Source organism: Lepidochelys kempii, chromosome 11, assembly GCF_965140285.1.
Source record: "Lepidochelys kempii isolate rLepKem1 chromosome 11, rLepKem1.hap1, whole genome shotgun sequence".
NCBI lineage: Eukaryota > Metazoa > Chordata > Testudines > Cheloniidae > Lepidochelys > Lepidochelys kempii.
The window spans coordinates 57,264,489-57,286,036 of record NC_136390.1 but is presented as its reverse complement, the minus strand read 5'-3'; the positions used below and the strand labels follow the sequence as shown (position 1 = coordinate 57,286,036).

At 43.1% G+C, this 21,548-nt stretch overlaps 1 protein-coding gene across 2 annotated transcripts in view; it reads right to left on the bottom strand.

Annotated features, from left to right (window-relative positions):
- PLCL1 (phospholipase C like 1 (inactive)) overlaps positions 1-9,812 on the bottom strand; it is a 308,996-nt gene extending 299,184 nt beyond the window's left edge. For both annotated transcript variants that reach the window (XM_073306317.2, XM_078848010.1), the window contains exon 1: positions 9,131-9,812. In XM_073306317.2, coding sequence (XP_073162418.2) covers positions 9,131-9,427 — 297 coding nt within the window. In that variant the 5' untranslated portion in view covers positions 9,428-9,812. The remainder of the gene's footprint in view (positions 1-9,130) is intronic.
- Positions 9,813-21,548: the final 11,736 nt, after the last annotated feature.

Below are 21,548 nucleotides of genomic sequence, written 5' to 3'. Positions count from 1 at the left end.
ACAAAAAAATTTCCATTAACTCAAATGAAATATTTCTGTTGCAGATGGACTTAATCTCACTGGAGCTGCAAAATGCACAAAACGTTGCTGTAGGAAATACTCTGCTGCGCTGCTCCAATGTAAACAATTACAGCCTTATTAACTGCTGCTTAACGTACTTAGTAAGCAAAATAAAGCATGCCTCTGCTGATGCCCTATCCCTCAGTGCCAATGTACCAATGGGACATTATTATATAATGTACTATGCACCTATTGCAATGGCCTTTGGGTACCTTACATACATGAAAAAATGAATCAAACATTATTTACCACATTGATATTATTGGCAGAAATAATAGCTATCTCTTACCAAGAAAAGCCATCAAATGGCAAAGCCTACACAGTCTTCACCCAAGATGAAACAAATGCTTGGTTAAAAAGATGAAGACCTGCAAATTCAGGTTTTGGCAGAACACCAGATGGACTGAGTTCCTTTGCTTAGGTCCCTACATAGAGGGCATCCTTTTGCCAGTTCTCAAGAGGTCAGATTTACGGATGGTCAATGGGACAGCTTCAGCTGATCTCAGCTATCATAGTGTTGCATAGATAAGCACTTCAACAAACTATTCTGAATTTGAAATGTCAAAAATTTGTGGAGAATGAAAATTAAAACAATTATATATATATTTGGGCCCATCAAAACATTTTATCTGGATAACATCCAATTGTTTTGATATGGTAAAAATGCTTCATTTTGACTTTATCATTTTGATTATACTTTTATATTATATTAAAACTGTAAATATTAAAAGTAATATTTTAGTACAAGTCAAAATTAAATGAATCAAAACAAGGTTAACATGTTTCGTTTTGTCTTTATCAAAATGTCTCAACCTCCCATTGAAAATTTCATCAAAACCAATACATTACATGGACTTATTTTGATCTTAACGAAACTGCATTTTCTGACAGAAAACTGTTCCATCTAAAAAATTTTTGACCAGCTCTATATCAGTGTGAGCTTTGCCTCAGTGAGGGCTGCAGGATTTGGTCCTTAGAGTATGTGTTCTGATACGACCCTAGATTAGCCAAATACTGGACATAAGTGATGAGATCCATCCAATACCTCTCTAAGCACATATACCATGCTTGCTACCATAGAATTTGAGACCCAAATCTTCAAAACTATTTCAGTCCATAACTTCCATTGAAATCAATAGGAGTTAGACACCTAAACATCTTTGAGGATCTAGATATGAGTGTCTAAAAAACAAAACAAAAACCTGCCACACAACCACTATACAATTTGGCATGAGAATTCTCTCGAACCAAAATACTGCTCACTGAAAACAATGTTATTACCACAAATATAGAAAAAATGCAGAATTTATCTACATAGCCTTAGTTTTAGGAAAATATCAAAGTTACCATAATCTGGAATTACCAGGCAAGTCCCTGACTGAATCATATATAACAAACAGCACCTCCAGAGAAAGCCTACTGACTTTCAGGAGCATTACTTTCTGCACATACATCAGCAAGTCACCTGCCAAAAGCAAACCTTGAGCCAAGATGGGTCCTATAAAAAGACAAGAAGTCAAACACAAAACTAGTGTAAGTAGGTGCTAAACCACTGACTTCAATAATGTTGCACTGCAGTGCTTACACAAATTCTGAATTTGGCATAGCTCCCCAGCAACTCCAGCTCATCAATTCAGGTTGTTGGGACATATGGATTAACAGTGTAACGTCACAGATACTGTGAACATAGTATACAGATATTCGCAGACCGACCTTAGCAACCCAAAGAGAATATGTGAAGTCCTTTTCCTTTTATTATAATGTTTAAAGAATTATTGTTGTTATTATTAAGCATCTAAAATAAAACAAATATATTAAATAGAGCACAAATTGCATGAGAGTCGGTCATGCTCTAATTCTCTGGAGTCTAATAGAAAGAAACTCTATAAACATCCTTACTTTTCAAAGAGAGCATTTTACTGACCATGCCGGAAGACTGTTTCTGTCTTTTCAGAATTTTTTTTCCATTGTTAACTTTCTCACATTGGTCTGAACAATAAGCAAGGAGTGGTACGATCACTATATGGCTATCAAAATTTACTTCTAACAAACTTTTTCAAATTTAGACTTTTAGCAAAAGGCATCTAAATTTAAAACTTATTGTACAAGCAGCAAAATAAGTTACTAAATAATTCCAGTGACACAAACAATCATGAGAAATGTAACTTTCCTTTTTAGTAAAAGTTTTTCCCTCAGATATCGTTGTGTTGCAAAGAAAGATGTGACAAATATCTCAGTTGCCTCACCACACTATCTTCAGAGCACAAACTAAAATAAATTAAAACCTTAAATTCTTTTATCAGAGGTTTATAAGAGCTAAAAATGTCCGTTGGATAAATATTGCTTCCTGAAGTAAAATAGCCATAACAATATTAGCCAGCCACTTAAATAATTTTCCTGGATTTGAAAATTGCCTGCAAACTACTGAAGGCAGAATAGGAAAAAGACCAGTCCAGCATATCATCTGTGCAAGGAGTGTCAGACTGAGCCTTGAAGAAACATCTGTAAGTAGGAAACAGACCAAGGCAATGTTTGAAAGTATCACATTGAAGTTAGGAGTGGTCTTTCACTACCACAATGACTAAGGAACTCTGATAATATTGTCCCTTCCTTTCCTCTCCCCCAGCTTTATATGCAAAGTCCATTTTTATCAATATAACAAGGACCTATGTCTTAGATTAGGACATCATTGGACAAAGATGTCCTTCTGTTATGGGGAAGGGGAAGAAATACAGTTCCAAAAGTATTCAGTTAATGTAGGAAGAGCAGGGATATATGTTTGAGATGCCTCTGAGGAATGTCTTTGCAAAAAGTTGCATAGTATTTCAGAAAAGATATAGTTGGGGATTACATAAGTGGACAACCTTCCTATCAATTTATTAAACTATTTATACTTCCAATTCCAGAAAGAAAATAATAATAACAGCTGACTTCACTGAGAGTTTTATGCTGAGAAGCCTTACAGGCAAGAGCACTAAATACTAAGAAGCGACCTCTCCCTTTTTAACTCCATTTTCTATCCTCCTTACTGAGGAAGGGTAGGAAAACTGCAATTATACTTTCAATCTGCAAACAATTAATTTTGATTTAGCCATGGATAATTCACCAGAAGGGATAAAAATTACTGAAAGCATCTAAGAGTAATTTAACCAATGCGACCCTGGGCAAGTCCCTACGTCTCTGTGCCTCATTTCCCCTTCAGTAAAACAGGGATAGTAATACTTCCTTTATACCATGCTGTGTTTTTGGTCTGTTTATACTGTAAGCTCTTCAGGACAGGGACTGTCTCTTATTATAGGTTTGTACAACACCTAGCATAGTGGGAAATTAATCTCAATGGGTGCCCCTAGGTGTTACCGCTTTTACAAATAATAAATAACCATCACTTTTAACCAGGTGTGAAAGTAATAAACAATATTTCTCTCCTGCTCTCCAAATAATGCCTCATTTGTCACCTTTGCACACATACTAAAATCACAAAATTACTGATGTTTAGACAAATAATCTTTTGTTTTACTTCTTTTGTTTAAAGCATCTCAAGAGGTTCGAGTTATAATGGAATTTGAAATATCATGCATATGAAAAAAATCAATGGGAGTTGTCTGCTTTGCAGGCTCTGGTCTTTAACGTATGACATAGTATTTCACACTTGTCTTTTGCCAAAGGTTATATAGAAGTAGTATAGAAACATAGGTCCTTACTACTCCTTTTACACTTGGGGGGGGTGAAATGGGGGGAGGACGGCTGGAATTCCTCCCTGTTGCATTTCAGCTTTTTCTTTCCTTGTTGAAATTCAGGAAAGCAAACTCCCTGGCTATGGACCTGGTCACAGCATGATTATAATTCTTATTAAAGTTAATTGTGAAGTAGAGTGGCTGAATACAAATAAGCCTCTTAAATTAATGTCACTGAACCTGTCTACAAAGTTTGGACTCACATAAAATTCTCCCAAATAAGCTTTGATAATGATTTATGAGATCTATGGGTGAAATTCCTGATATAAACAATTATTATTTTCTCTTTTCTTTTTCAAGGCCAAATCAGAACTGATTTAAATGAAAGGATTCCTGAAAAGGAGGTAGATGTACAAAGTCAATATTTCTATTTCCTATTTATGCCCTTTTAAAAGTCCCCCCATCATCTACAGAGTTGTAAATAAGAGGTTAGCAAGTTAAAATTTGAATGAAAAGAAAAACTATTTTCCTCTCTCTCTAAATGAGAGAGAACATGTCCAAGGACAAATATTCAGACCTTAAACACATTGGACATTATCCAAAAGGGTTAATATTTTACTTACAGTATAAGTCCATTTTAATTTGCTACAGAGAATTTTTTTTTTAATTTAAGACTGTACTCAGTTCTTTAAAGCAAATATCCTTTGGAGGTCAAACTAGGGTTGCCAATTTTGGATGGATGTATTCCTGGAGATATCACATGACATAATCTTTAATTAAAGATTAATCTTTAATTGCCAGAAACTCCAAGCCAATCCTGGAGGGCTGGCAACCCTAGGTCAAAACACTCCACTGATGCAAGCAACTCCACTAGCTTGCATGGAGATGCACCCTCTTATGCTACCTCTGAATTTGACACAGAGATCCAAAAGGTGTCTACTAAAACTAATTTTAAAAGAATGTACTTTGACTAAAGTAAAGATGGATGACTTGAACACTCCTCGTTCAGTTGGACTACTCATATGCTTAAAATTAAGCATGCGTTTAAATGCTTTGGTGGATTGGGGCCAAGCCCTGAAGAATCAAGCTCAAAGAAAGTACTGGGATTCTTTTACAATTTATTTTCCACCCATGTGCTAAGGCCTTGACCTCACACTATTGAAGTCAATGGGAACTTTCCCATTGAATTCAACAGGAGCAGGATAAGGTCATTAAAAAAATGCCTCCAACTCATTTCCCATAGGCTACAAAACAGGCATCAGAGAATCAAGATTTTCGGGCGCAATCACCCTGAGCTGGTTTTAAACCAGTGACCAGGTACTGGATCCTATTACCAATCCCTTCACCCATCCAGTCCAGTGGCCTCTACAGAACTACACAGACACTTCACTGTGGTCTTTGAATGACTGTTGTGAACGTTTCTATCACTTTCTCAACTCCAGCTCTCTTTTCAGCTGATAAAAAAGAATTTAAAGAAAGCAATGGAACAACATTCTGATTCTGTTCATTCAAGCTTATTTAGATTTAAAGATTTATGAACACAATAATAAAAGTAAGATTGTAAAACTCATTTTGCTATTTAATGTGCAATGTTTAAACAATTAATTTTCCTGCATATGAAAATTCTTCATCTGAAAACCCTGTGACAGTAAATTAATTATTTTTAAAATGTTGATTCTATATAACAATACATATTCGATAGCTGGAGAGCTTTTCCTAAAACATTAAAAAGTCTTGGAAAATACAGGCAAAATTACCCATTTAATTCTTACTCCAAAATAAATGAAAGCCACTCCCAGAATCACGCAATTGGACAATACCAAAGAAAAACTGGGTTTCAAACTGCTTTTCTATAAACACTAAATAAGGGAATCCTGTGGGAAAACAAACTTAATTCTTTGTAACTAGTCCCAATATCACAATAAGTCAAAACAGAGGATTATTGTAATATCAGTTTTTTGCAATTTTGCATGTCCTCAACCTGAAGTGAAAGCTACATGAAAGTAATCAGAATGTATCTATGATTGTGACACCTTATGGAGCAGGGAGATTCAGATGGAAATTTTAAAGTTGCAAAGTCAGTGATGTTCTCTTTACTTTAGGTCAAGATCATGTATCTTGTGAAGCCTTTACACAAGCTTCAAGAGAAAAAGGAAAGTGTTGGAGTACATACTCCAAGAACCATGACCCTAGTCCATCAAAGCATTTAAGCACGTGTGTAATTTTAAGCACCTGAATAGTCCCATTGAATTCAATTGATTGCTTTTAGCGAATGCTTATAGAAAGTTACACACATGCTTACGTGCTTTGCTGGATTCGGACAAATTTGATGCAGATTAGTAGTTTACACCGGAATATTTCAAAGGAGCCTGAGGGAATTAGGCATTTAACTCCCTTACACTTCCTCTGGAAATCACAACCTTAATATCCAACTCTGAATGCTTCATTTATGAAAAAGAATGAACATATGAAGTACCTAGAGCTAAGCATGAATGTTTGTTACTGCTTTGCCTTGGGCTAGATTTTTGTCCAGTTTTTGTTCAAGTACACAAGAATGAAGGGTGCCAGGATCCTCCCCCTGCACAGGGGTCAACCATAGCTGAAGTCTTTTTTTTCCTCACCCAAGTGCAAAGTCTACTTCTGACTCCTGTCTTCTCGAGTCCTAACCAGGCCAAAAGAACCAAGGAGATATATGGATATCATTGACACATATCTATTAAACAGCCTTTAGTGTGCATCTTCAACTCTCTCATCTGAATTCTGCGCACAAATTCGTCTCTCTAGGATTCATTGTGCAACTTAAATAATTATGAGGGACCACTTAGTTCAGTATATAAAAATAGTAATTCTGTTTCCTTGAGGTCTTTCTTAAAAGCTAAACTGAATATATAAATGGAACCTGGGAGACTTCTCTACCAGATTACAACAAATAGATAGTCAAGGATTTTAGGATCAAAATTGAACCTGTTAATTTAACTGTAACAATGAGGATGCGAAGCAAACAGTATTGCCTAACAATCTGGAATGCATTCAGCTTTTAAACATACCAGTAATTTAATTTATTTGTGTCACTGCGTATTTTTCTAAGCAAGAGTGAAAGAACTGTCAAGGTTGAACCTATTTATTCTGCCTTCAAGTTCTTCACAAATGTTACATAAAAATAATGATGAGTTGCAAAACAAAAAACGTTATTGCTATTTCAAAACTTGCCCTATTTTGAAGTTAGCAAACATTACCAAGAACCATACCAAAAAAATGCAGTCTCAAATAAGAAGTTTGAGTTTAAGCCTACTTGCAAACATGTTACATTCAACTGAATAAATTTCCATTGAAATCAATGTCAAAATTTCCATTGTCTTCTGTAGGTGCAGGCCTGGGCCCTTCATCACATGAAATTAGAAATCACGTGTATTTTTCAAACAAGATATTTACATTGTTGTTTGGTGGTAACAGTTGTTGGTCACATAAAGTGACCAGAATTCCCCGAATTCCATTACTTTCTCTCCGGCATTAATAACAGGCCCAGTCCTGCCACTCACATACTTTTGGCTTCAATGGGACTGCTCATGTGAATAAGGACAGCATCAAGTCCGTAAATTGGAAATAGTATCTTGAAGATGTCCACTTTCATGTGAGCATTAACAAAATTAGTATAAAACAATTTAATCATTTTAAGTGTATGCCTATAGCCCACTCTATAAAATCTTCCTTTTATCTGATAAAGCGATTGCATCTGTGTTGTTTCTAACCAACTGTTTTTCTGATACTTTTGCAACAACAACAGAGGTCTTTTCCTCTTTTTATCCAAGTTCACATCCTGAAAACAATTTTCTTTGTGAAATCCGCAAACCACAAAACAATAAGCTACTGCAAGATATTTGTTGTCCAGATATACCACCCGGTATTCTTCAACACAGCAGATGCCTCTGTAGTACGCACCGTTAGCATTTATTTAGAAGGTTTGGAAAATAAACAAGTACGTGTGTGTATTTACACACGATATTACACAATCAGTTCCATTTCACACAAGTGCTGAAGATGCCAGTTTGGAGCACACACAAAAAATGTGTGTGTATATAACTGGCCACTGTATGTACCTTAGAAACAGACTATGAATATACAGTGTATTATCTGTGCGCAAAGCTGTTATATGTGAATGGTTTGTGCTGTACCTGCCTTCCCTCATTCCTAGATCTGCTAAAGGGAGGGGAGGAGAAGCTGTTGCTGCTGGTAATGTAGAGTGAGGGGGGATGGCTACTATATCTCCTTCCCAGCCAGCTCAGCAGCCACCCTGACCCATCCCACATTTTTCTCCCTCACTCCCCAGATTCTTGCCTGTTCAGCCACTCAGCTCAACAGCAACAGATCAGCAGCTGACAGCGACAGAGGGGAGCATTAATTGAGATTTGCTGTACAAGCTAAGAGCTTAAATCGGTCCCTGGTCATCTCTCTGTTGCTTCCCCTCCTGCAGGATACAATTTTGGGTAGATGGGAAGTGGGAAAACAAAGTCAGTGTTGTCCTCTGCAGGCTAAAAGCTGGAGGGATAGGTCCCCTCTCTAGTACTCCTCCCTTCATAATTCTGTTTATGTTCATTTTAATAAGGTGCAATGTTGCTTCTCCTATTTGTTTCTGCATCTATACATTTTTCATTCTTACCCGCAATCCATCCATTCCTGGATTGCTCCTAATTCTTCAGCATAATTTACCCTAACAGTTAAAAATACCTTCCAGAAATGAGAAGTTGAAAGTCTGCATATGGGCTATGGCCTCTCAAGCTTTTTCATAGCACAGACCACATTGTAATACGAGAGTGCCTTAGGGGCCATCTCTTCCCATTTTGTATTGTGTGGGCCACCTCTCATCCCATCCCAGGCACAACCATCTCTACCCATTCACACAGCTGTGGCATCTACAATAGCGACAACACAAAAGAGGCATATTAGAAAAGTTTTTAAGCTTCTTTTAATGCTAGGTAGCAGGGGGAGGGAAGAATGAGAAGAGCCAATATTATGTGACCAGCCAGCGCTCCACAGGCGACCACCAAGTGATCTGCAAACCATCCGCAGTACCCACACCATAGGTTGAGAACCACTGGGAAAGGGAGCGATGGAAAGCTGAGAACTGGGCAAACGTATCCCGCAAAACTATTAGCTGGGGGCGGGGGGCTGGCTGGCTGAAGTGAGAGACTTTCTGTGCTCCCCGTCAACAACTGCTCCCAACAAGGCACCCCCCTTTCCAAGAAGGGAGATTGGCTTGTGAAGAGAAACCGCCCCGGTGCCTCTCGGTGACTGTGCACGCCCCGCTCGGATTCAGGGCAGCTTCCTCACCCAGGGGGCACGTGCCAAGGGGTCCACGCGTGCCCCTCCCCAAAGGCGCAGGGGGCTGCCCGCCTTACCTTGATAATACTGCTCCTGCGAGGGGTCGCCTTGGCAGCTTCCAAGAGGCTGTTTTCGGGATCCGCCGCTGCCCCCGCCGAGGTCCCCAGGCTGCCGGGAAAGCGCTCGGCGGCTCCCGCCATAGCCAGTCCGCTGCGGCGCTCCCGTCTCCTGCCTGGAGCCACCGCAGGGATTTCCAGGGATACCGGCTCTGGCCACAGCTCGCCTTCCCCCTCGCCCTTGTGAGGCGCCGCGGGCAGGGCACGACCCGCCGCCGCCGCCGCCGGCGGCTCCCTGCCGCCCGCGCGTTCTGCCATCGCCCTCCCGCGCCGGCTCAGCGCCCCCCGGGGCAGGCGCCGACACGGCGGGGGACACGGGGCTGCGGGGCGAGGATCTCCAGCCTCTCCTCCGAGGGCACCGCGGCGGCGGCAACAACTTTCTCAGGAGGAGTCATTGCTCGCCCGGCTCCCTCTGCAGCGGGAGGTGGCCATGCCGCCCCGCCAAGGCGGCCGCCCCGGCGGCGCGGGGGAGGGTCTCCCTCGGAGCGGAGGGGAAAGGGCGGGCGCACGCCCCGCTTGTGCCAGGCAGAACACAGGGGACTGGGCGCGTGGGCAAGGCAGAAGCGCAGCGCCCGGGGCTCGCCGCAGCCCGCCCGCGAGCAAGGAGCGCCGCGCCGCTACTCCTCTGTTGTGACAGAGCCAGGCGTGTTTTGACAGGCCAGGCTGACAGACAGGGAGCCGGGCCACTCAGCACAGGAGCCGCTTTGCCGATGGGGCCGGGGGCGCCCAATAGTAAGCGCCGGGGGGTGTGGCCATGGGGCAGAGTGGAATGTGGGCTCAGCTGGGAGTCCCAGCGAAGGGGTACATTCAACTGTCGATGACACACACACACACACACGCGACGTGCTGAAGTGGGAGCAGGGGCGGTTAAAGAGGGCAGCGAAGAAGGGAGGGGGAAGAAGGCTAGTTGCCCCTGCAAGCCAGAAATCCCAGTCAGCCCAGCCTTGCTGTCAGAGCAGAGCGTGCATTTGTGCTGGAGCAGTCACGTAAGGAGAGTAAGTACCCAGGAGAGAGGCATGGTTTTGGGAAGTTAAAAAGAGAGGAGAGGGTGAGCTTGTATTAGAGTTGTGGTCATCAGAGCGTGAAGGGTTAAAGATACAACTAGAGGGACGTTTCTGGGATGCTTTGAAGTTTGACCGTGTCACACTAAAGATACGCCAGTAGGGGGGAAAACCAGGAGAAAAGGTTCCAAATCGTGCAAATTAGCAATCCCAGTAAGCGCCCATTTAGAGGAGGTTGTAGGGGTGTTATGTTCACTGTGCAGGGGATGATCAGGGCGGGTGAAAGGTATGAAACAGCTCTGTCGCTGAACTGGATTAAAAGTGAGACCGTTCAAAACTAACACTAAATAAACTAATGTGTATGAAAAAGATGCCGCTAGACGGACATTCGCCCAGGCTCAGGTGGGACCCCCGTGTCAGGTTGAAGAGTGGACTGGGAGGCCCGATTCAACACCGTTCAGATTATCAATGTAAACGATCGCTTAGAGCAGCTTCCGTTTGTATGGCGTGGGGGGCGGGGGGGGGGGGAATTCTGCCCAGGCCATTCACAAGGGCGACAGAGGTGGGAATGCAGGGAATGGGCTCCGGATACGAATATAATTCATTTCTGCTTTCTCCCTACGGAATAAGTGCTTTGACCTGGCCCCGTTTCGCCTCCGAGAGCAGAGCCTGCTGCTCCCAGCGAAGTCAGGGGGGAGTTTTCACCTTAGACTCCAGTGGGAGAAGTTTCGGGCTGCGGGAGCCTGGGACTCCGCCTTGACCTTCTCGGTTACGTTTGTAAAGAATCAAAGAGCTGCAGCCACCGGCGCTTAGTTTCTGATCAGCGGAGAGAACAAGCAGGCGCCGCGGAAGGCTCCGCGCCGGGACATTTACAACTTGGGTGAAGCAGAGAAGCTGAATCCTAGCTCGGTCCAGCCAGCCGCACGACTGGGATGGGTTTCAGCAACACCAGCGCCCTCTAGCGCCCATCCACAAGACGTTCCGACAGCAGAGACACTTAAATTAACCAGTCAAAAGAAAAGGAGTACTCGTGGCACCTTAGAGACTAACCAATTTATTTGAGCATGAGCTTTCGTGAGCTACAGCTCACTTCATCGGCATGCATCCGATGAAGTGAGCTGTAGCTCACGAAAGCTTATGCTCAAATAAATTGGTTAGTCTCTAAGGTGCCACAAGTCCTCCTTTTCTTTTTGCGAATACAGACTAACACGGCTGTTACTCTGAAACCTGAAATTAACCAGTCACTTATTTCCCCCAAGAGCCAAATGCTGCAGCCCTACTCCACGGAAGTTCGGACTGAGTAAGGGGTGCAGGATTTGGTCCAGGTGCACTCTATGAACTGTAATAAAAAATACAGGGAATAATTCAGAACGGAACCTTGATTGCCTCTGGTTTAGTTCAGTTGTTGGCAGAAGGGACAGAGCTTGACGCCTGGTTCTAGATGGGTTACTGAGACAAGGTCCAGCCAAATCTATTCCCTTGTTTCCACAGGAAGCCCCCCACCCCATACCTCAAAGCCACCCTTTACCTCCTGAGTCTAAAGGAGGGCAAGTAGTGCTAACCCCTTCTGTCCAGCTGCCAGGGAGAACCAGTGGGGCATACCCTGCCTCCTAGTGTAGAGGGTTCAAACTGCACCTCCAAGCTGCAAGGAGGAGTTTATCATGGCCCTAGTGTAAGTGATTGCAACTTCTGCGACCTAAAGGGTCTTGCACTCATACCAGCTCTAAATCTGTTGTATTACAGTAGTATCAGATATTGAGAGATTTTTCCCTAAATAAATGCAATCAAAGTACAGGGCAGAGTTCAAAATACAGATTTTGCACACAAGAGAATTAGTTTGGGTTTTTTTTTAAGTTTATTGATATTTTATTACAGTGGTGCTTGAGGGCTAAATGAGAATGAGGCCCCACTGTGCAAGGCATTGTACAGACTGTAGCATGTAGTCCAGGTCCTAAGAAGCTTACAATGCAAGTGTAAAAGACAGAGTAAGGGAAAGGGGTATAACACGCTCACTCTGCTTGTATCAGGTTAATTCCAAGTGGCTGTTTTTATTAAATCTTTGGGTAGGATTTAGTTTGGATGGGGTTATTTTAAAAGGATAAAGGAAAGGAGGGGGAAAAGACAGGAGAGAAAAGGGTAGGAAGGAAAGAGTGGATGATGCAGGGCAGTTGGAGTGAGGAGGTGAAGAGACTGTGGGAGAGGTTAGGATCAGATAGCTAACCAGCACCCTGGAGAACAACACCCAGAGTCCAAACTCTAGACATAAAGCTCAGTGACAACATGCTTATCAGAAAGCTCCATTTCTCTCCAGTTTCCTAAACTCATTTCTTAATTAATCAGACCCCTGGGTCAGGAATTTCCTGACACTTAATGACTAAGCCGGGAAATGTGAGGGTTGAGCACCTTTACACCAGCCAGTTATTAATTGCCACTAAATGCAGAGAACATAATTCCCATTAGAATTGTGACTGTAATACATGTAGAAGATAGAAAATAGAGCCTTGTACTTTGCTCCATGCAGAAGTCATAAAATATACTAATTTAGAGCCAGATACAATTCCCCTCTGAAGTTTCCACAGACTGCAGTGGGAGTTGAATCAGACCCTCACTCAGCCGACAACCCCTTTCTATGTCATCACACATGCAAACGTTATTTCAATGAGAAATCCTATCAGATATAAAAGCTTCTTTACATTTATAATATAAAAATGCTGAAGGCTGGGAGAAAGATGGTGACAATATGCATCCCAAGTTGCAATGGTGTTGGGCATGGGGGAACGTTCTCTTTCCTTTTGTGAGAAGCTCCAATAGCTCGTGTTTGTGCTGTGATAGAGAATACAGGGTGCTGCTTTCCCCTGACCCAGGCAAACAGGTCACAATTTCAATCTAGCAGTCAGTAGAGAGTCATTGTTTAGTATTATGAGCAGGTGACTGGGAACCAGGAGCTCCTTACATGGCACTCCTGGTGTAAGCTTAGATAATAGAAAGTATCACAGATAATTTATTTTACAAATAAAACAAAATGAAAAGTTAGCTACTCACTGTTTCCAATTAGGAACATGTTCCTTTATTGCACGTTCTTTTAAGATAGATATTTAGTATTTAGCCCTGGTCTACACTATGGGGTTAGATCGAATTTAGCCACCTTAGGTCAATTTTTAAATGGATGCATCCACACAACCAACCCCGTTCCGTCAACTTAAAGGGCTCTTAAAATCAACTTCTGTACTAAAATCAACCTTGCTGGGTCGAATTTGGGGTAGTGCGGATGCAAATCAACGGTATTGGCTTCCGCGAGCTATCCCAGAGTGCTCCAATGTGACCACTCTGGACAGGACTTTGAACTCCAATGCACTAGCCTGGTACACAGGAAAAGCCCCGGGAACTTTTGAATTTCATTTCCTGTTTGGTCAGTGTGACGAGCTCAGCAGCACAGGTGACCATGCAGTCCCCCTAGAATCACAAATGAGCTCCAGCATGGACCGAAAGGGAGACACTGGATCTGATTGCTGTATGGGGAGAAGCATCTGTGCATGCAGAACTCTGAGCAAAAAGAAGAAATGCCAATATATTTGTCAAAATCTCACAGGGCATGATGACGAGAGGCTACAACAGGGACACACAGCAGTGCTGCATGAAAGTTAAGGAGCTCAGGCAAGCCTACCAAAAGACAAAGGAGGCAAACGGGCACTCCGGTCAGACTCCCATACATGCCGCTTCTATGATCAGCTGCATGGCCATCTAGTGGGGAGGACCCTACCACTGCCTCACCACTGTCCATGGACACCTGCAAGGGGGGAGTCACACGCAACACGGAGGAGGATTTTGTGGATGAGGAAGAGGAGGAGAAGAATGCGCTGCAGGCAAGTGGTGAATCCGTTCTCCCCGGCAGCCAGGACCTTTTCATCACCCTGGACCCAATACCGTCCAAAGGCGGGATCCCCGACCCTGAAGCCAGAGAAGGCAGCTCTGGTGAGTGCACATTTGTAACTACAGTACAGGGTTTAAAAGCAATAGTGTTTAATGTTTGATTTGCCCTGAAGAATTGGGATGCATTCATGGCCAGTACAGCTACTGGAAAAGTCTGTTCACATGTCTGGGAATGGTGCAGGAATCCTTCCAGGACGTCTCCATCAAGCTCTCCTGGAGTTACTCTGAAAGCCTTAGCAGAAGGTTTCTGGGAAGGGCTGCCTTATTTCGTCCTCCATGGTAGGACACTTTACCATGGCAAGCCAGTAGCAAGTATTCTGGAATCATTGCAGCACAAAGCATGGCACCAAATGGTCCTGGGTTTTGGTCACATTCAAGCAACATTCAGTCTATATCTTTCTGTGTTAGCCTCAGGAGAGTAATAGCATTCATGGTCACCTGGTTGAAATAGGGGAATTTTTGTAAGGGAACAGTAAAAGGACCCCATTCATGCTGGGCTGTTTGCACTTGGCTAAAAGGGATCATCATCCTGGAGAATAGCTTCGAGGCAGGGGGAGGGGTGAAGGGATCATCCCAGAGAATAGCCACACAGTGGGGTGGGGGGAGGTGGGTGCTGCACATCCACCTGAAAACAGCAGCCCCTCCTTTTAAATGTGAAGCCCAACCCATTGCTTGCTATGGGAAAAGATGGCGCTGCAGTTTGAAACCATTCCCACATATTATGCGTAATAAGCCAACCCCGCGTACCCTGTGCCTTACCATGGCTGCCTGGAAATCAAATTCTGTTGCCCAGCTGTGTGTGATGTGTCACCATACCGGCAAGTACTCAATATAAAAGGCAAAATGCGACCTTTTACCTAAAGCACATGTGCTGTCTTCTGTGAATTGCTTGATTCACTGTGAAAGAGTATCCTTTTTGTTCTCAGAAATGTATCTTAAAGTTTACTCTCCCTTTTTATCTCTCCCCCCAGGTGCAAAAGTTTCTATGCTCCCCCTATCATCTCCGTCCCGGAGGTTATCACAGATTAGAAGGTGGGGTGGGGGGGGAACCACACTCACGATGACATGTTTTCTGAGCTCATGCAGTCCTCCCACACTGATAGGGCACAGCTTAATGCATGGAGACATTCAGTGTTAGAGGCCAGGAAAGCATTAAGTGAGCATGAAGAGCGGAGGCTAAGGGGGGAGCAAATGGACATGAAGAAGTGTCTGGTGGAGCTGCAGGAAAGCGAACAGGAGCACAAAGCCCCGTTGCATCCATTGTATAACTGCCTGACCTTCTCCTCAAGTTCCATATCCTCCTCACTCAGACACCCAAGAATGCGGGAAAGGAGGAGTGGGGAGGCTCCGGACACCCAGCCACTGCACTCCAGAGGATGGCCCAAGCAACAGAAGGCTGTCATTCAAACAGTTTGATTTGTAGTGTGGCTACAAAAAGCCATGTGGCCTTGTCCTTCCCTCCCTCCCCCCTGCCCCCCGCCAAACCTGGTCTACCTTGTCAGTTGTTATCTCACTTTTTTTTTTCAATTAATAAATAAAGAATCCATGGTTTCAAAACAATAGTTACTTTATTTCGAAGGGGAAAGGGAGGGAGGGTGGTTTGGTTAGAGGAAATTAAAAATCAACCAAGGGGGATGGGTTTGCATCAAGGAGAAACACATACAACGGTCACACCGTAGCCTGGCCAGTCATAAAACTGGCTTTCAAAGCCTCTCTGATGCGCAGCACAACTAGCTGTGCTCTTCTAATCGCCCTAGTGTCTGACTGCTCGAAATCGGATGCCAGATGATTTGCCTCAACCTCCCACCCCGCCATAAACGTCTCCCCCTTGTTCTCACAAATATTATGGAGCACACTGCAAGCAGCAATAACAATGGGAACGTTGGTTGCACTGAGGTCTGACCTAGTCAGCAAACAGCGCCAGCGAGCTTTTAAACGTCCAAAGGCACATTCTACCATCGTTCTACACTTGCTCAGCCTATAGTTGAACTGCTCCTTACTACTGTCCAGGCTGCCTGTGTAAGGCTTCATGAGCCATGGGAGCAAGGGGTAGGCAGGGTCCCCAAGAATAACTATTGGCATTTCAACATCCCCAATGGTAATTTTGTAGTCTGAGAAGTAACTCCCTTCTTGCAGCTGCTTGAACAGCCCGGAGTTCCTAAATATGTGAGCATCATGCACCTTTCCCAGCCGTCCCACGTTGATGTTGGTGAAACATCCCTTGTGATCCACCAGTGCTTGCAGCACCATTGAGAAGTACCCCTTGTGGTTTATGTACTGGTTGGCAAGGCGGTCCGGTGCCAAGATGGGGATATGCATTCCATCTATTGCCCCACCACAGTTAGGGAACCCCATTGCAGCAAAGCCATCCACTATGACCTGTATATTTCCTAGAGTCATTACCCTTGATAATAGAACGTCAATGATTGCATTGGCTACTTCGATTACAGCAGTCCCCACAGTAGACTTGCCCACTCCAAATTGATTCCCGACTGACTGGTAGCAGTCAGGCATTGCAAGCTTCCACAGGACTATCACCACTCGCTTCTCAACTGTCAGGGCAGCTCTCATCTTGGTATTCCTGTGCTTCAGGGTGGAGGAAAGCAACTCTTTTCCAGAGTTCCAGGAAAGTGGTCTTACACATGCAAAAGTTTCGCAGCCACTGTGACTCATCCCATACCTGCAACACTATGCGGTCCCACCAGTCTGTGCTTGTTTGCCTGGCCCAGAATCAGCATTCCACTGTATCAACCAGCCTCACTGCCGCCATGATGTCCCAATTGCTACAGCCAGTGCTTTCAGGAATGTCTCTGTCCATGTACTCATCAAAATCCTCCTCATGCTGGCGTCTCTTCGCCCCGTTCTGCATATACTCCAGGATAATGCACAAGGTGTTTACAATGCTCACAACAACAGTGGTGACGGTGAGCTGAGCGGGCTCCATGCATCTGCAGGAGAGCAGAGTTGCAGCAAAAGTGGTGGATGATAATGGTTAGCAGTCCTACTGCACTGTCTGCTGACGGCAGCACCCAGGACACAACAGCTGCGGTGACCGTGAGCTGAGCTGATCGGGCTCAATGCTTGCCGCCGTGGTATGGTGTCTGCACGGAAAAAAGGCACAAAACGTTGTCTGCTGTTGCTTTCACAGGGGGAGGGGCGACTGACGACATGTACCCAAAACCACCCACAACAATGTTTTTGCCCCATCAGGCATTGGGTGCTTAACCTAGAATTCCAATGGGCGGCGGAGACTGCAGGAACTGTGGGATAGCTACCCACAGTGCACCATTCCATAAGTTGATGCTAGCCATGGTAGTGAGGACACACTCCGCCGACTTAATGCGCTTAGTGTGAACATACGCAATCGACTGTATAAAGTAGATTTCTAAAAACCAACTTCTATAAAATCGATCTAATTTTGTAGTGTAGACATACCCTTACTTTAGAACAAAAAGGATAGTCAGTTCACAACTTCCAGTTGCCATGCTTTTCTGGAACTTGATCTCTAGGTCATTTATTGTATTTCAAGCCTCTTCCACCACTAAAGGATATTAATATTGTTATGCCGGAAGGTGTTGCCAGCTACTAACAAGCAGGTCTCTGAGCAATAAACAACACAAACTTTGTCAAAGCTGATTCTAACTACTTTAATTCAGATGAAATGGAAGGAGTGATTAAATGCCTCCTTATATAAGAACTGGAAACAATAGGAAACCACTGCCCAAGTCAATGGGATGCAAGGTGAAGTTAAACCATGTGGGCTGAGGAGTTATGCTATGCTACTTGATTGCAAGTACAGGAGCTACGAGATTTACTGGTTACAGCTAAATGATAGAACCAGTAGTGAACATGGCCCTGGAAAGAAGATAAGAGCCAGAACTTTTTTGGGCACAGTACTCTGAAGGGTCAGAGTAGGATTTCCAAACAAGAAAACTACCTATTTGTTTCTTATGTCTAAGGGACCAGGACATGGTTTATATTCTCTATAAAGATAACACCAAACAACTGATTATCAATTTCTCCTCCTAATAGAAACAACCCAGCAAGGCCCCAAACGTTGGCTAATGACTCCAGCCAAAAGGAACAATACATTTATAGGAGACTTACATTTCACAGACAATACTCATTTTTGTATATTGTGTTATGCACAGATTTGCAAACACACAGGCACACACAAAGAAGGGGCATGGATAGAGCCATCATTAGCATTGCCACTAATCTACAGTTTTTCCACGATCACTACGTCAGTGGATGAATCCCACTTCCCATGCCATGACACTATATAACAATTAAGTTACCACCATATTGTGATATTGCATTGCAATGTTAGTCTAGCAGGACACAAAGGTAATAAGCTGGCCCCATTGTCTAAACAATTATCCTTACGTGCAGCCCATATGTATGAATCCAGTTTAATTAGTAGATTATCTGCTCAAAGCTATATGGTCACCCTCAATAACAATGGCATGTAAAGAAAAAATAGCATTCCATTTTAGTGCTGCTGCACTATCATTTGTTTTCATCGTAAGTATTTTGTCATCAAGGGTCATTGGGTGACTGATAGAAGACTGTACTAAAACTGAAGTAGAAACACCCATTGCTCTCAGAAGGAGCTGTTGGGTGCTGAACTCTTTTGAAAAGTCTGACCCATATAAGGGTATCAGGTTTCAAACAAGCTAGGGAATTCATTCAAGCTAAGAAGGGGCACTGAGAGACCAAATCTACCTCTTGCGTTTTGAACTGCATGTGTGAACAGAACACAAGTCTGCATAATTTTTTTTTTAATTGCATCCCTTTACTTCCTGGATCCTTGAAACAAGGTCAGAATCTTAGCTTGTGTAAGTTAGCCAGTTTAAAAAACAGCTGAGAATCCATCCCCACAGATGGCAGGACCATACATCTACATTGGAATTTAGTTTCCATAATCAAGTACTGGTACTTTCATATTTAGACATTCACCATAAAAGAATAATTTTAAGGTAATGCCCCTAAAATGAAAAGTGTTCTGCTGTCAGGATGGTGCCCCTATGGTGATTGATTGAGTGATAAAAGCAGACAAGAAGCTCTCTTATGGCACTGCTAGAGCATTTATTTTTCTACATGGGGGAAGATCACATAGCGTATTCTTCAAGTACAGATTTGCCATCGGTGTTAATGCATAGCTCACTTTAGTGTTGACTAGAGTTATACAAGTGCATCTATGAGAGAAGAGGTTCTTATCTATGTAATTCTTATGGTAATAGAGCACTGGTTATTGTGTTTTCTCTGTCTTTGTAATATGATGCATATGAAAATGTTTTTAAAAGGATATTTAAAGATTTTCATACAAACAGTCACTTTATTGTATCAGGCAAGCAATAAACTTTCAGTACCTAGGATATCTTGCAAAAAAGTTATACCCTTGACATTTTGTCTAAACATTGATCTAATTCCCAATAGTGAAAAAACCACTGCAAGTTTTGAGTCAATCTTTAAAAGTAAATATAGACAAAGGTCATGATTTAATATACTTAAATCCTGTACTACCCCATTTTCTTAAATTATAGTCAATGCTTGCCAAGTTGTTTGGTGGGAACATTTAACGTATTGGTAACTTGCTAAGTTTCCTAGTTTTGGAGAAAAAGCTCACTTGAATGATAGTTCTGGAAAGTTTTGTTATGGATCCTTTTAGTTATAAAATTTTTATTGTCCTCTAAGTTTTCCCACAAAGGTATTTTATCTTGATCCCACTGAAGTAAACTGTAGAACTTGTATGTTCAGAACCAGACTCTGGGATGTGCAATTTTGAAAAAGCAATCCATACACTCCAATTATGGTCTGATACTGCCAATTCTTATTCACAAAGTACTCCTTGACAATGGTATTGTTTTCATAATTAAGTGCTACTCATGTGAGTAAGTGAGCAGAATCAAGCACTCAACTGGAACATGCTTGATATGTTACTGTAATATAAAAACTGTAATGCTCAGAATCAGGACACCATTATACTAATCACTGTACAGACTTCAGCCTGAATCCTTGAAACAGGAATATGCAGGTGTATCCTTTGCCCACATGGAACCACATTGGAATCATATGACTCCATAGATTTATTACACACAACCACCTATTGTTAAAAAGAATATTAAGATTGCAAAGTCAAGCACTCAAGATCTCAGAAATGCCATAATTAAGATTACACCATAATACATATATTAAAAAGGCTGAATTAAGACACCGTCTGCCACAGACCCTAATGAGCTCCCCTTCCGAAACAAGGGGGATTCCCAGGGATGTGCTCCCAGACCTTGAACAGAGTCCAGCCACTTTCCTCAGGCACACTCTCAGGGCACACACTTATTGGCACCTCTTTCCCAAGTGTTGGAACCTGCTGTCCACCCACTTAGCCCCTCTGGGTGCAGCTCTGACCCTTCAGACACCCCAGTACTTAGACACATCCCTCTCTCAGAACTCTCCCAGCACAGCAGTTGTGAAGCAGTCCATAGACTGAACAGAGTGTGGGTGGCTATCAACTTTATGCTTTTGAGATAAAGCACTGGAGAGTACAGACCATACAAAACAATGAGACATCCTAAACGCAGTGTCCCTCACAAGCTCATGCTTCTTTGGTGATGATAATCACCGGTGTTCCATCAGACAGGCAGGGTCCTCTGCCCCCTTGCCTTCCCTGCCTCTGCAGCAGCCTCACTCATCCCCCCACCCCCATAGCTCTCCCTTTATAGATTTCTGCTGGGGTCATCTGCTTCCTTTGTTCTGCCTTTTGATAATTATCCATTACTCCCAACCCTTCCCCAACTTCACACAAAAGGGGAGGGTGTTTTCTTCCAGATAGAGAAAGACTATTGTCCAAGCATGTTCCATTTTGAATAGATGGATTGTTAAGTGCTGATCATTCACCATAGTCTCTGGCCAAGCAGAGACATGACAACCCTGTAGCACCTTAGAGACTAACCAATTTATTTGAGCATAAGCTTTCGTGAGCTACAGCTCACTTCATTGGATGCATACTGTGGAAAGTGTAGAAGATCTTTTTATACACATAAAGCATGAAAAAATACCTCCTCCCACCCCACTCTCCTGCTGGTAATAGCTTATCCAAAGTGATCACTCTCCTTACAATGTGTATGAAAAGCAGCATCACTTGCCCCATAACCTCAGCCGTGCGGAACACAATGCCATCCACAGCCTCAGAAACAACTCAGACATCATAATAAAAAAGGCTCACAAACGAGGTGCTGTTGTCATCATGAATAGGTCGGAATATGAACAAGAGGCTGCTCGGCAGCTCTCCAACACCACTTTCTACAAGCCATTACCCTCTGATCCCACTGAGAGTTACCAAAAGAAACTACAGCAATTGCTCAAGAAACTCCCTGAAAAAGCACAAGATCTCTCACAAATCTTGGGAGACAGGCCAGTCCTTGCCTACAGACAGCCCCCCAACCTGA